The 15228-nt window shown below is 46.1% G+C and overlaps 5 protein-coding genes across 5 annotated transcripts; 1 reads left to right on the forward strand and 4 right to left on the reverse strand.

Moving 5' to 3' along the window:
• Window positions 1-42: 42 nt before the first annotated feature.
• On the forward strand, window positions 43-3970 carry MYCFIDRAFT_202170 (uncharacterized protein; the record flags this gene model as incomplete). The annotated part of the gene is made up of 2 exons (XM_007924928.1): window positions 43-57; window positions 443-3970. The coding sequence occupies 2 exons, from the start codon at window positions 43-45 to the stop codon at window positions 3968-3970; spliced, it is 3543 nt and encodes a 1180-aa protein (XP_007923119.1).
• Window positions 3971-4831: 861 nt separating this feature from the next.
• MYCFIDRAFT_82716 (uncharacterized protein) lies at window positions 4832-6136 on the reverse strand (the record flags this gene model as incomplete). The annotated part of the gene is made up of 4 exons (XM_007924680.1): window positions 4832-5030; window positions 5163-5545; window positions 5686-5982; window positions 6038-6136. The coding sequence occupies 4 exons, from the start codon at window positions 6134-6136 to the stop codon at window positions 4832-4834; spliced, it is 978 nt and encodes a 325-aa protein (XP_007922871.1).
• Window positions 6137-6331: 195 nt separating this feature from the next.
• Window positions 6332-7097, reverse strand: MYCFIDRAFT_88531 (uncharacterized protein). The gene is made up of 2 exons (XM_007924929.1): window positions 6731-7097; window positions 6332-6677 (listed from the first exon to the last, which is right to left on the reverse strand). The coding sequence occupies exons 1-2, from the start codon at window positions 7088-7090 to the stop codon at window positions 6483-6485; spliced, it is 555 nt and encodes a 184-aa protein (XP_007923120.1). The 5' UTR covers window positions 7091-7097; the 3' UTR covers window positions 6332-6482.
• A 2-nt stretch (window positions 7098-7099) lies between these two features.
• Window positions 7100-7678, reverse strand: MYCFIDRAFT_193826 (uncharacterized protein; the record flags this gene model as incomplete). The annotated part of the gene is made up of 2 exons (XM_007924930.1): window positions 7100-7192; window positions 7304-7678. The coding sequence occupies 2 exons, from the start codon at window positions 7676-7678 to the stop codon at window positions 7100-7102; spliced, it is 468 nt and encodes a 155-aa protein (XP_007923121.1).
• A 482-nt stretch (window positions 7679-8160) lies between these two features.
• Window positions 8161-9109, reverse strand: MYCFIDRAFT_120940 (uncharacterized protein; the record flags this gene model as incomplete). The annotated part of the gene is made up of 3 exons (XM_007924931.1): window positions 8161-8245; window positions 8303-8517; window positions 8582-9109. Coding segments are annotated over 3 exons (828 nt in total), but the record flags the coding sequence as incomplete, so codon positions are not given.
• Window positions 9110-15228: the final 6119 nt, after the last annotated feature.

Raw genomic sequence — 15228 nt, forward strand, 5'->3', positions numbered from 1 at the left:
ACGCCAGAAGCCAGAAGGTGCGAATGTAGAGCTAAGGTGCTGATGACGATCAGGTCAGTGCGCTGTGGGGAAGGCCAGCGCACACTCACTTTCTTCTCACTTTCTTCGACGTGATGTTGCTGAAGTCATGTTGAACATCTGATGCCAATGTGAGGTGAGGCGAAATTATTTCGGATCTGACGGACCGATCTCCGGTCCCTGCAATCAAGGATTCTGGGGTATCGGCTGTAGGAAAAAGTCGTTGCGCAAAGCATTTCAGATCCAGCATTTGCTTTGGTCAACGATGTCGAAATTTGCGCCGACGAGGGAGAGGAAGCATAGGAAAATAGCAAAGCAACAGAAGGCTCAATCAATTCCGCAAAACGATACAGACCAAGCCAACCAACTCGAATTGCGACCCATTTCAGCGAGCGAGAAAGATGAGCGACGCGCGAAATTACAGGCCGAGTTGAAGGCGCAGCAGCCAGAATCCAAGGTCTCGGCGAAGAAAAGAAAGCGGTTAGACAAGTACATCGATACGAAGATCAAGAAGGAAGAGAATTTGGAACTGTTAAAGAAGCTAGCCGCTCAAAAAGTCGATACCAGCTTGTTGCAGAGCTCGAAAAAGCTGGGCCGAACAAACGAGACGAAACGGGAGCGCTTTTCGCGCGCATTGGCAGAAAAGAATGCTGGAATTGATTTAGATGGACAGCAGGACGATATACTTTATGAGCGGAGACAAGAGCCAACCAGACACACGCACTCCGCAGGCGAGAGTGAGCATGAGACACCGCAAATTCCCTCGAATGACGCAGTGGAGCAGCTTGCACCGGAGTCAAAGCCAGCCGGCCTGTTTGGAGACGGGCTATTTGGAGGCGGTCTGAAAAGGCCTCTGGAGATAAACGACTCAGGCCAACCAGTAATCAAGAGACGGAAACGTGAGAAGAAGAACAAGAAGGCCAAGCCAGACTTCGTGGTAGCTCTGCCAGAGCCTGAGGAGCCGAGCGATTCAGAAGCATCCGACGAGTGGAATGGCTTCAGTGAGAACGAGAGTGAGGCAGAGGTAGAGCCAAACACAGCGTCCGAAGGCACATCAGAAGATGATGGGAACTCAGAATCACTAGAAGGCTCTGAAGACACGGACACAGACGACAGCTCCTCAGGGGGCGACGAAGACCCGGAAGGAGACAGCGTTAAGAAACCAGCACGAGTGTCTGCCTTCAAGGCATGGGCAGATTCGCAACGCAACGAAGCTGTTGGATTTACGCCGAGTGCACCTCCCACCAATGACGAATCTATAAGAGCAGCATTCAAGCCGCGAGCACCTTCTCCAGACCCTGTCGCTTCAGAGACACTGGTGACCAGCCCAGCCGCTGAAGACGCGTACCGACCTTCGAAAGCAGTTGTCATTCCGCGAGACGATGCCGTGCAGGAAGCACGATCACACTTGCCCGTTGTGCAAGACGAACAAAAAATTGTCGAAGCAGTCCACAATAATTCCGTCACAATAGTGTGTGGTGCAACTGGATCAGGAAAGACAACGCAGTTACCTCAACTGCTTCTCGAAAATGGTTATGCTTCGAATGGCATGATTGGAGTGACCCAACCACGGCGAGTCGCTGCAACATCAGTAGCGAAGCGCGTGCAATACGAGTTGGGAGCAGAATTCGGCAAACAGGTCGGCGCTCAGGTCCGCTTCACGAGCACAGTGAGCAGGGATACGAAGGTCAAATTCATGACTGATGGCATTTTGTTGCGCGAGATCTCTCAAGACTTTGCGCTTTCGAAGTACAGTGCCATAGTTCTCGACGAAGCGCATGAGCGGAGTGTCAACACAGATATCCTCATCGGCATGCTCTCTCGTATTGTCCCGCTTCGACTCAAGCTCAGTAAAGAGGACCCTGTTAAATATCATCCTTTGAAGCTAATAATCATGAGTGCGACACTCCGGGTGACCGATTTCCTGATGAACGAACGTCTATTTCGCAGGACGAAGCCTCCAATAGTGCAAGCCGAAGGCCGCCAGTACCCGGTGACCGAGCACTTCGCACGGCGTACTCAGCGTGACTATGTCGCAGAGATGGTGCGCAAAGTGAGTCGAGGCCACAAAAAACTCCCGCCTGGTGACATGCTAGTGTTCTTGACTGGCCAGGACGACATACAAACTGTGGCAAGGAGGTTGAGAGAAGCTTTCACAGGAGATCAGGAAGGCTTCCAAAACTCGAATCGCAGGGCACGACCTGAAAAGCCTGTCAACGACTATCTCGAGGCGAATGAGGATGACGAGGCGTCTGAGGACGAAGCCGAGATCACTGGCTTAGATGAGGACGAAGGAGACGCAGAATTCGCTGTCGAAGTCGACCCAGCTTTGTCTGGATCGCAGCCGCGCGGCGCCCTCAAGGCACAGATACTTCCTCTGTACGCAGCATTACCAGCGACTCAGCAGGACCTGGTGTTCCAAAAGACAGCAGATGGAGTTCGGAAGATCATCTTGGCGACCAATGTCGCTGAGACTTCCTTGACCATCGATGGTGTACGATATGTCTTTGACTGTGGACGCAGCAAAGAGAAGGTCTATGATGTCGAGACTGGTGTCCAAGAGTTCAAAGTGGACTGGATCTCGAAAGCCAGTGCTTCACAGCGAATGGGACGTGCTGGCCGAACTGGACCTGGGCACTGCTACAGGCTGTACAGCTCCGCCATCTATGAAGCTCACTTTGAAGAGCACACTCTACCAGAGATTTTGAGAACGCCGATCGAAGGGACAGTGCTGCAGCTCAAGAACATGAGCATTGACAATGTAGTCAATTTTCCGTATCCAACACCGCCGGAAGGCAAACAGCTAAGTCAAGCAGAGAGACTGCTCAAGAATCTCGGCGCGATCGATAACAGGACCGGGAAGGTCACTGATATCGGCAAACAACTGATCAACTACCCTGTAAATCCTAGATTTGGACGCATGCTCTTGCTTGGCAAGCAGAACAATGTGCTGATATACACTATTGCCCTGGTTGCGGGCTTAGCAGTGGGCGATTTGTTCATCCCACAGCCCCACTTACCGCAGGAAGAGCTCGAAGATGAAGACAGCGACCACAGCGGCCGGAGGAAAGCCGGCTCTTTTGCGGACACACAAGCTGAGAAGCGACGACAAGCCTACGGCCGCGCCATGGCCAACCTCGCCTCTCAAGACGACAAGTCGGACGCGATCAAAGTTCTCACAGCAGTCGCCGCCCATGCACAAGCAGAAGCGCAGGGCAGTGCGAGCTCATTTTGCGCGGAAAACTTCCTTCGAGAAAAAGCCATGGCAGAGGCCCAGCAACTCCGTCGTCAGCTCCACAATATCATGCAGAAGCACGTCGACGACCCGTCAACCGTGGCCTTCACACCGACACTGTCTCCGCCCAGCGATCGTGTAAAGAGCATCCTAAAACAGATCGTCGCCGCTGGATATATCGACCAAGTCGCTATTCGCCGCGATCTGCTTCCCAATGCTGTTTCCACTGGACGCAAGCCGCGCCGAGCCATCGAAGTTCCTTACAAAACTCTGTTATCTTCGAACCTCGAGATCGATGATTCGGTCAGTCTTCAAGATCAGGAGCTACAGAAAAGCGTTTTCGTACATTCTTCTAGTGTACTTGCACGCCTCTCACTAAGCGAGATGCCGTCATTTGTCGTCTACTCGACCCTCAGTCGCGCGACGTCCAACCATATTGGGGAAGCGCAGAAGCGGACGCGTATGCATCCGCTTTGCACGGTCAGTCAGAAGCAGCTTGCTGTACTGGCTGAAGGCTCGCCATTACTCGAAATTGGCAAACCGATTGGCAAGATTGAAGAGATTGGCACTGGTAAGAGACAGTGCTGGGTTGGCGTCGCTATCCGTGATCCTGCCGCCGTGGGAGCCATGGGTTGGCCTTTAGGGGCTTGGAAGGTCATCCAGACACGGAAGGGCAAGGAATGGGTCGTTGAGAAAGTGCTGGATCGTGGGAAGTGAGGGTTTATCGTAGCTCACCTATGATGGCATAACGCATCTATGCCGCTCTTAATTTTGAGTGATAGCCTGCCCTCAAGCTCCTTTCTCGTCAACTCTTGTTGTGAGCATTCAACGAGCGCACATACCTTCCCAGTCGGAGTGGCTGTGAATGACTCTCCTGCTGTCGAAACAACAGGCTAGTCGCTGGAAGCTTGGAAAGTATCTCAAACATGGAAGCCAAAGAGTTGAACATGGAGAACGTGCTAGTAGTGAGCATTAAGGGTTACTCACCCACGATTCGAATTTTCATGCAGCTCTCTGAGTCTAGAGCAATAATCGCCTGCTCTCTATATTCATCATCATCACCCCAGAGAAGCGAGCCTGCTTTTGCAGTTGCGTACAATCAAACCACCCCGTTTCGAGCTCTTCGCGGCAGTCCACACAACAACTGTCTCGAGTGATGATTCAAAGCACAAATACCTTTCAAAGCCACGCTGAGAGCGTAGAGCTATCCATCTCATCGGAGTCGAGGGTTGCAACCATGGAAGAGGTGGACAGTCAAGAGTTCACACGGGGACTACCCAGGTATCTCCTCGTGTTTTTATCGACACGAATGCACCGAAAACAGAACTGATGAGCGTTGTATCACCAGTGGAGCAGAGCAAGAATGGCACAAGCGGTCATGCAAAGAGTTCACACGGGGCCTATCTCCTCGTACTTTCATCGACACGAGTGTATCGAAAAGAGAACCGATGAGCGTGGAGCAGAGCGAGAACGTGAAGCTGTCATCCAAAGAGTTCACATTCTCCTATGAACCTATCCAGCCGCTCTGCAATTTTTGCTACTGCTGGCCTCCAAATCTCGGGGAGCGCGTGTATGTAATCAAACAACCCCATTCCCACCACAAAGCAGCAAAGCAAATCCCACTCCCACCACACCTCCCAGCCATCCCATATACCAAATCATCACCCCCATAAGCGAGACAGTAATCACACCAATATAAGCACTTCTTGTATCCTCCCGCGACCCACCGCTTCTGCTCGAGAAGGTTAGAATTTGTCCGAGAAGTTTGGCAGACCACCTGCGTGCCAAGGTTAGCAATCTTTTTTTCTTTCCCCGAGATAAGATAGTCAGAGAGTAATGCTGTCTCTGAGACTGCTGCATTCGTCGTGCGTATTCGCTCGGAGTGAGGGTGGGTTATACATATACTTACAATACGAGCGCTAGAGCCGTGATGACCACCCGTAAGAAACCATCCGCGGTAGCGACAAGAGGGGACTGTGGAGTCACGCGTTGAAGGTAGGTATGTGCGTTTTCCAAAGTAGCGTGGAGGTCGAAGAGGAGTTGTAGGAGGAAGAGGACGGAGCGAGGGAGGAAACGAAGAGCGGAGCGGAGGGTGTTGGTGATGGTTGTGAGGAGGATTTTGTAGGACGCGTTGGCGGGTTTTCCTGGATTTTGTTGCCGGATCACAGCTACCTCTTCGATATACTCGTTTCCGCGCTTGATGCCGTAGCTGCGAAGTCCTGCGTCGTCTGTGATGGAGGCGATGGTACAGGGGCCGAGTTTGGAGTGATGGTTGAGGGAGAGACGCGCGACCTAGAAGCAATGGGTCAGCTTTGTTTCAGGGGATGCTCACTCCAAGCACAGCTGCGACACAGTGGTACGGTCTCTGATACTGCTGCCTCGGTCGTACACACTCGGTTGGAGTCATGCGTTGTTCACAAAGAGACACCCACCTCTTCGGCCACAGAGCTGGCTTGCTCTAGAGTGGCGTATGAGCCATTCAGGAACCTCTCCGTACCTCGTTTGCCGTCGTGGTCGTAAATGAGGCCGAACGTGTAAACCTTGTATGGACCGGTCTCGTTCATGGTCTTCTTGATGCTGTCGGTATTGTGCTTGTGGCTGTCTCGGGATGCTTTGGCGGGCGTGGCGGAGTTCCTGGCGTCACCATTGTGCTCATACGGCTCTCGAAATCTTGTGGCCGGCGTGGCGAAGTCGCCGATGGGTGTTGAGGCGATGGATCTATATGGACTCTGGGTTGAGTCAGTAATTTTAATGCCAAGGGACATCGTTGGTGGCACTGCTTACGTTTCTGCATGCCTCCAGTGCTGCGAGGGCAGCTGCATTTGGTTCCCGTGAGGGAATTGGCCGATCATTCGTAAGGTGGTGCCGACCCTGATCTGCCATGTTGCAATTGGAGCGCGGCCAAGTTGAGTGTCTCATGATGAAGACAGACGGCGATGATGGTTGCGATGGTGGTCGCGATGTTGAGATCGAGGCCGAGATCGAAATTAGTAGCGGTGGACTCAGAACGCGAAACAAAGAGTCCGTGCACTGCAGAATCACAAGCTGCTGCCTGTGCCAGTGAAGCGACACACTGATGCGGAGACTTATGAGGACTATTTACAGCAGATGACGGAGCAAAAGCTACACGAAGGACAGAAGACATCTAGGTCAAACTCACATTACATGTTGAATCGAATGCTCAACGAAAGGACGCACTCATTCCTCGACCACGATGAGTGTCAATTGCTCAAGAATCCTCGGCTTCATCAGACCCGCTATCTTCGCCCAAAGCTCCTGCTAGAGGATCCTTGTGATCGAATGCGTACTTGGCTCGCCGCTCTGGCTCCCACTTTGTGATATCGTACTGGTCGCCGCCAATGTTGTCAGTTGGAAGGGCAAGAATGGTTGGCCGCCACAAGTAGTCCTCACGATATTCCCTCAGCTGGACACTAATTTTAGCAAGATTCGTTGCTGTGGCCGACAGGCTCAACATACCAATTCAGTCCACTTCCACCTTTCAACCTTTGCTTTGCCAAAATCGGTGTAGCCCGTCACTTCTCCGAAGACTTCATCGATGCCAGAGACACCTTGATCGGAAAGATCGATACCCGCTTTCTCCGCATATGCTACAAGAGCGTTTTGCCAATCGATCGTCTCTGCATCTTCGCCATCTCCGTCCTCGCCATCACCGTCCGAGTCAAGGGCCGGATCCTCAATCTCAGTAGCGTCATGAGTCTTGGAAAAGAGTAGGTAGAGCGCCATGACGTGGCCAAGGTCAAGGAACTTGGAGTCTGCTTTAAGCTGGCCAATTCGATCAAGCTCGTTCAATGCGGTCAAGATCACGCAACCGATCATGGCGTTCAGTCATTCGACCTTCTCGCCATCGTCCACCATCATGTATGGGATGCTGGCGTCTCGCTTGACGTAGTTGGCAAGAGCCGTGACTATAGCCCACATCTGTTGATAATTGTAGCCCTTGCCTTTCTGAGGCTTCATCTCTTTGTTGAATGCCCGGAGCTGTTCTCACTCAGCCTAAACGCTCTCATGATTCGCTGTGTCTAGTCTTACCATATTCTCAAGCACCTCGATAATGCCGTAGCCCAAGAAGTCGTTGTAAACGTACATGCCGAACGTGTCCGGATCGCGATTGTCGGTGTCTTGATACGCCGCGTCTAGTAAATCGAAGCTCTCTCGAAGCATGATCCACTTCCAGTTTGGATGTTCGGAAGCGCTCTTCTTCCACACTAATTTGCTTTCCTCATCCTTACCATCTTCGGCATCGTCCTCTGCCCATGGCGGTCTTCCAATGCAAGCATACTCGTACTTGCCGGTAAACGTGGACCGCTCAAATTGTGTCTTTGCATTCGTGCGCTGTCTCTTTGGCTTTGCATCTTGAGAAGCGCGTGAAGGCACACGCTGCTCGTTGGGATTCAGCTCTACCATACCATACCATGTCGCGAGAACAGGCCATTATGAGGCCCGGGATGTTTTCCAAGGACAATACCTTTCATGTGAACCCGAAACGCTGCTTTGACATCTGCTGAGTCGTGATCCATAGGTCACAGCTTTCTTTTCTCTTTCGATGGCGGCGGCTTTATGATACCCACGAGCACAAAGTTGCACGAACGTTGCCTCACGCAGTACAGGAATAGTACCTCCAAGAACGAGAGTCTAGTCAGTGTATGAACATGCCTTTGGCCATTGACGTCCTACAGGGAACTTCTCAATGCCATTCCATCTCGATTATACCGCTGAATACTTACCAGCATGCATTCACAAAACTTCATCTTCTGGTTTATTCCTATCTTCAAAGCTTCGCTCTCTGACTTCCAAGAGCTTTATTTTCTTCTAAAGGCTGGTCCCAGGCACCTCCAAGCAGCTTACGCTACTGGTTAGCACTCTCAGAACATCACTCACGGTCCAGGGTTGATGCTCGCCTCCTTAGGAATATCGGATCCTGCGGTTGCGGCCGTAGCACCCGCGTCTACAGGGAGTATCACGGCGGTCATCCTGAACGAATATCATCAGCATAGCACAATCGCAATGTTTTGAGATCAGAAGTCGCACCATCGGGCTTCATCGCCAGCCAGAAATCGAATCGCGGCACCAACGTCCCACGCCGTCCCTTCAGTCTTGAGTAGGCTTCGATTCTTCCTGGCCTCTCTCGCTTCCTCAGACATCCCACCAGCATACATCATCGGTGTATACACCATTCCAGGGCATACACAATTAACCCTCACGCCCTCCTCAGCGTGATGAAACGCCATCGCCTTGGTCATATTCTGTCCAAAAACGATTAGCCCCAACACCCGCACCATCCCTCACCACCTCCATATAAGCACTCACCACAACCGCACCCTTACTAGTAGGATACAACAAATGCGGATTCCCCCCTCGAATCCCCGCCACACTAGCAATATTCACAATACTCCCCCTCCACTGCCCAACATTCCTCCTCATCTCGGGAATCGCATACTTACTCATCATAACCATACTCCCAACATTAACCTCCATCCCCTTCGCCCAAGCCAGCATATCAACCTCCACCGCCGTCCCACTCGCCCCACCGACTCCAACGCCATTCACCAAAATATCCAATCTCCCGTACGTGGAAATCGCGAAGTCTACGATTTTTTTGCAGTCGCTTTCGACGGCCACGTTGCCTTGGATTGCGATTCCGGAACCGAGGTTGTCTTTCTCGATCATTTGGACTGTGGTTTCCGCGAGCGAGACTTTTAGGTCGACGCAGACGACGGAGGCGCCGGCTTCGGCTAGGAGGATTGCGGCGGCGCGGCCGTTGCCGATGCCGATGCCTGCGGCTCCGGCGCCGGTGACGATGGCGACTCGACCTTTGAGGGAACGGGAGGGGCGGGTGAAGTGTTCGGACATGATTTGTTTGTTTCTCCAATGGTAGTGGTTGGTTGGATGTTTTGTGGTCCTTTCCTAGAACAGAAGAATTTAGAACTAGCGTGTTGGTGCGAGATGTGGCGGGGTAGTTGTGTGACGCATAGCTGAGGTCACATGACTCTTGGCAGCGCACGTGACTCTCGGCAAAACCAGGGAAATATCAATACCTGTTCTTACCGCCTTTTTAGATAGAACTAGTCAATTAGAACGACTATAAGAGACACCCTTAAAAACAGTATTATAATGTAACTAATAGGAAGGGTACGTAACAGTTATAAGCCCGGGTTTTACCCGTAGTATTAGAGACTAAGAAAGGAGGAAGAATTTTCTATTCTACGAGCAACAATATTAGTAAAAGGAAATTAGTTTCTACGATACTAAACAACTAACTAAAGCACCTACTATCTCTTTAAGATTATTAATATGTCTTTAATAATAGCCCTCTTATTAGCTAGCCGTCTTAGTAGTACTAAATATATTACCCTTCGAGGCCCGAACGACTAGGATCGATAGTACGAGCAAACTAAGACTTATCTAATAGGTTACGAGACCTAGCTATATGCTAATCCGTATACTACGCTACCTATAGAGCCAATTTAGCCTGCTCTACTAGTTATAGATAAAGAACGCCTATAGGACGACTAAGTCTACTAATAGGCAATCCGTCTAGAAAAGGATTTCTATAATGTCTATATAGCTAAGTTCAATAGGTTTAGAACGGCCCGTAGTAAGACCCTCGAGTACCTAGTAACTATAATAGATATCCGCTATTACTTAGAGATTACTAATAATAATAAGCTGTCCCTACTAACCCTTCGATTAATTATAATAAGACTAAAGGATAAGCTAGCGCCAAATACTTAGTAGTAAAGAACTAACTTAGTTAAAGAGCTAAATCGTTTAATCAACTTAAGGTAGGTAAAGGATCCTAAGCAGTAGTATAAGGAATAGCTTAATCTATACAAAATTATAAAGAGGATATAGTATATAGAACTTAATAATATAGTTGTTTACCTCTATACTATAGTAGCTAATATAGATAAAACCTATAGTAAAGGACTCTATATAATGTACTAGGCCTTACTAAACACTACCTACTTCTATTAACTGATTAGTATAGTACGAGACTATGCCCGAAATATGTTAGGACTATCGACAAAGCGAGGAGCCTTATTTGGAATTACCTACGATATAGAGACTAGTAAATCCAATGCCGCCCTTTAAGGAGCCTCCGAAAACAAGGACAAAGACAAGGACAAGAAGGACAAGAAGGGCACCCGCACTCTAAAATCTTATATAGAACTTACTAGCGTTAGTAAGAAGAAGGTATATAAGAACCGTAGCAAGTGCTTAGTAGTCAACTACCGCCTTCGAGAGAAGGTTAAGGAGAAGGATAAGGATAGCAAATAGTAAGGAAAACTAAACTACTTTAAAGGCTACTTACGCCGAAACAAGGACTTCTGTTTAAGACAAGCTAGCTTCTATAAGGACCTACTAGCTATCAAGATTGCTTAGCAGCATTATAGATATAGCAAGGCTAATAATAATACATCTAACAAGTTGTTACTAGCCTACTTCTTTAGCCCTAATACTCTATTATTATCCTTTATAGGAACAACTAGATATAGACAGGTTAGTATAGGAATATCTATTAGAAAATAGAACCCTTTTAATAGACTAATATATAATAGTGGATCTAATTACTACATTATTAACTATCTAGGTCGATTCAACTTTACTCCCCTCTTCCTACTATTAAGGTCTATAGTAGCAACCGGAATAGGCTATAATAGGGTCGTAGCTATTAGAAAGGCATTATTCACGGTTAAGGCTGTTAGTAGCAGGCCCCTATAGATTGAACTAGGAGAATGCCTATACATTCTAAACTTCTATACTAATATAGTCGGTAGAGCCCTATTCTTCTAGCGAGGATACAAACATTAGGAAATTAATAATACCCTATACGACCCTTAGCAGAAGCCTCTAGTTAAGTTTATTAGACTAGATAATTAGATACTATACTTTGATATAGTTAGCATAGTAGATAACATACCTTTACTAACCGAGTAGCTAGCCGATATAGAAGGTCGACTACTTAAATACCTATTCTAACTCCTATTAGCATACGCAACAGCTCGCCGCTCCGTACGTCTACTGCTATCGAGGCAGCTTACTCTTTAGCAGATATATAAGATCTTTAGGCACCTAGGTGCAGAGCGAGCAGAAGAGCTAGTTAACAGGGTTGATAGAATAATACGGGACCTCTTATATAGAAATAAGGTACTAAGAACACCACTTTGTCTAGTGTGTATACAAGCTAAGGGTAAGAAGCTTATATCTAGAAGGCTACGAAAGCATAATATGTTAATTCTTATACTATATAGCTACATTGCTGCTAATCTAATGCAACTAGATCTAGCCTACAATAGCGACTAGTACATCTTCTACGCATACGACCTAAATACTAGACTTCACTTTATATAGACAATAAGTAATCGTTAGGAATTAACACTCCTTTAGTGCTAGAACCAGTTAGCAACCTTCGTACGTAGCATTAGCAGAGATATCATCTGTTTGTTATCTAATAATAAAGGAGGCATATTAGGCTTTCGGTTTCGATCCTATCTACGTAATAACTATACCACTTAGAGGCTAACAGCACTATACACGTTAGAACAGGACCTAGCTAAGCGAGCAGGCCGCACTATTATTAAGGTAGCTCGAGCCTTAATAATATATACTAGGTTCCTATATAGCCTATAGCTAGAAGCAGTTTATATAGCAACCTTCCTAGCTAACAGGTTACTAAGATTACGCAATACTAACCTACTAATGCGTACACTATACGAGATTAGGACTAGACATAAGCTAAATGTAGCCTACATCTATTAGTTTAGAGCAAAAGCATATCTAGTAATCTACGGCACCGAGATAGCTAACAGTAAGAGGAAGGCTATACTGCTAAATACTATAAAAGTAGCCTTACGAACACACATTAGATACCTCTATAGATACGAAGGACACTCTATCTATCGGATTTAGGTGCCTTTACGAATAACGGTGCTACGTACAAGAGATGTTGTATTTGATAAGACTAGGTTCTATAATAGATATAACGCTAACCTAGGCGTTACTATAACTAACTAAGAACTAGCTCAATTCAGTAATCTCGAAGAGCTATAAGCACTAGCCTCGGAGTATCAATTTAACGATCTTCGAGAAGGATACGACACACTACTAGACCTAGTGCGGTTTAGAACTAAGGGGGTAGATATACTAACAGGACCTAGCCGGCTTATAATAGTCGACCCTACAAGGCTAGTAGATAAACCTATTAGACAAGAACTACCTCAATTATCGCCGACACTACTAACTAAGCTACAGCTCGTATAGGTACCGAAGAGGCTACGTTTAGATCTCACTAATTAGAGATTATATAAGCCTAAACTAGGGGAAGTACCTACCTATTAATAGGACTTTCTAATTAACCTACGCGAAGTACCGCAACCGCGTAATAATATACTAAATGGATTAGTAGACCTAACTATTAATTAGCAACCTAAGACTAAGAACGATGCTAGCAATTATAGCCCTGCTAACAATATAGACGCACTAGGTTACGCAGACGACATAGATATAAACCTGCTACGAGCGGAACTAGCTAAATTGCTAATACTAATTAAAGCAGCTAATGTTTTACATCGTTACTTACTAAATATAGGAGGGCCGCATTATCGAGCTAACAATCCGAACAAACGATAGCGAATAGCCGCTATCTATCGAGCCGGCCGTTATTATATTAGCGATCGAGAACAAGCGAGAAACCTCCTACTATTTAGTAGCCTTTATATAGCGGCTAAGTACGAAGCCCGATTAACGTATACATTAGTATTAAGTAATTAAGCCGACAGCAATCTACCGCCGCTTCTACGAGACGAATACGATTCAAACCTTATACCGAAGGTGTTAGACCTACCTATAGAGCTACGTAACTAGCGCTAGGTGTTAAAGAGCCGGTTTAAAGAGCATTAGATATATGCTATAAGAGTAGAGTTCAATAAGGCCTTAAAGATAGGTACATTTAAATAGGTAGATATAGAGGAACTAATAGACAATACACACCTTCTGCCTCTTACCTAGGTATTTAAATACAAGAGCGATGCTAATAGACGGCTAGTTAAGTTTAAGGCTAGAGTGTATATAAGAGGAGACCTATAGAAGAATACCTACTTAGATACCTATGCCTTAACACTCGCTATACGCGTATTTCGAGCCCTTATAGCTATTACTACTAGGTTCGACCTTGAAGCTAAGTAAATGGATGCAGTTAATGCCTTCTTAAATGCTAGCCTGCTATATATACTGTACTTGAAGCTACTAGAAGGCTTTAAACGGAAGGGCATAGTGCTACAGCTGCTTTAGGCTCTCTATAGCCTATAAGAGTCACTAAGGTTGTAGTACAATCACTTTACTACTATATTAGAGAAGCTCGGCATATAGCTAGTCGATAATGTCGACTGCCTATATACAGACCCCGACAAGCATGTATTTATCTTCTTCTATATAGACGATATAGTACTATTGTATTACCGTTAATACAAATAGAAGGCTATAGACCTAAAGCAACGGCTAATAAAGGAATACGAACTAAATGACCTTAGTCTACTATTATAGTTTCTTAGTATTTAGGTTGTACGTAACTGTAATTACCGAAAGCTATAGCTGTTATAGAAGGCCTATATAGAAAAAATGGGTTAGCGGTATAGAATTGACGCTAGAACTAGAAGAAGGGCCGACTTACTATTGCTAACTAGATACGAGCCCTATAAGAAAACAGACGGTAAGAAGGCCTTACAACACCTAGATTTAACAGTAGTACTAGCCTATTAAAGCTATATAGGATCGCTCAACTTCGTAGTAGTACAGACTAGGCCTAACATAGCTAAGGCTGTATTACTACTGTCTAAAGCCCTTTAAAATCTACGATAAGAAGACATAGCTGCTGCAAATTGGTGTATTAAATACCTCCTATAAACGAAGGACCTATGCTTAGAATACAATGCCGACGGACTAGCAATTACAGCGCATTCTAGCTATTAGTTAAATGAGTTCTACGGAGCTTCCGATGCCTTATATAGCGACTATAAAGGCACTAGACAGTTATTAGAAGGATGGTTATTTAGCCTGTTTAATAGCCTAGTCGACTAGAAAGTAGCAAGACAATTAACCGTTACTAAATCTACGACTAAGGCTAAGCTACTAGCCGTATTACATACTAGCTTAGAGCTAATCTGGTAGAAGCGATTCTTTAACAACATTAGTCTTACATTAGACACGGTGCCTATGCTATATTGCGATAATACTTAGACTATTCGCATTATTAAGGCTAATACTAGTAAACTAGACACTAAGCTTAGGCATATAGATATCTACTAGTGTTAGCTCCGCTAAGAACATAAAGTAGGCCGAATATAGTACGAATACCTAGCTATATAAGACATACTAGCTAATAGACTTACTAAACTCTATAGACTATAGAACTAACAGAGGTTTATATAGCAACTTAGGCTATTAAGGCTACTAGCTAATAAACTATACGAAGATAACTCTATATAATAGGTAGTAGTAGCCCCCCCCTATTTACTATTAATTGTAACTAAGTCAATTAAGTATACCTTTATCGATTAGCGCTAGCAAAAGTGTCTAATACGATAGCGACGACTAACTAGGGCAGCGGATCTAACCTTACTTCCTAATACGTTATTATCGCCTATATTATTACTTCGAACGTTACTTCTACTAACTAATAACAAGTCTGCGGCGATTGTATTAGTGCTAGTAATAATAGTGTAGTAGTCTTAGCTAAGGGTAGCGTCCTTAGTTAAGTTACCTATCCTAATTTATTAAATCTGTTTAACTAATGTATATCCTTACTTAATCCTTCGTCTAATTAAATAGACGCTACCTATGCGATTGATCTAATAAACGATAGTAATAATATAAAGGGCTTAGTTCAATTTAGTTAAACTAACTTTACTATACAATACAAGTACTTAGATAAGGCTTAATAGTGTCGGTCTATACTT

Source organism: Pseudocercospora fijiensis, assembly GCF_000340215.1.
Source record: "Pseudocercospora fijiensis CIRAD86 unplaced genomic scaffold MYCFIscaffold_2, whole genome shotgun sequence".
NCBI lineage: Eukaryota > Fungi > Ascomycota > Dothideomycetes > Mycosphaerellales > Mycosphaerellaceae > Pseudocercospora > Pseudocercospora fijiensis.

Bases quoted from the DNA above. Each gene is read 5' to 3' on its own strand.
- MYCFIDRAFT_88531 (XM_007924929.1), bottom strand. From the start codon at position 7,090: ATGATCGGTTGCGTGATCTTGACCGCATTGAACGAGCTTGATCGAATT. The intron at 6,678-6,730 runs GTATGTTGAGCC...ATTAGTGTCCAG, and splicing joins GGTGGAAGTGGACTGAATTG to CTGAGGGAATATCGTGAGGA.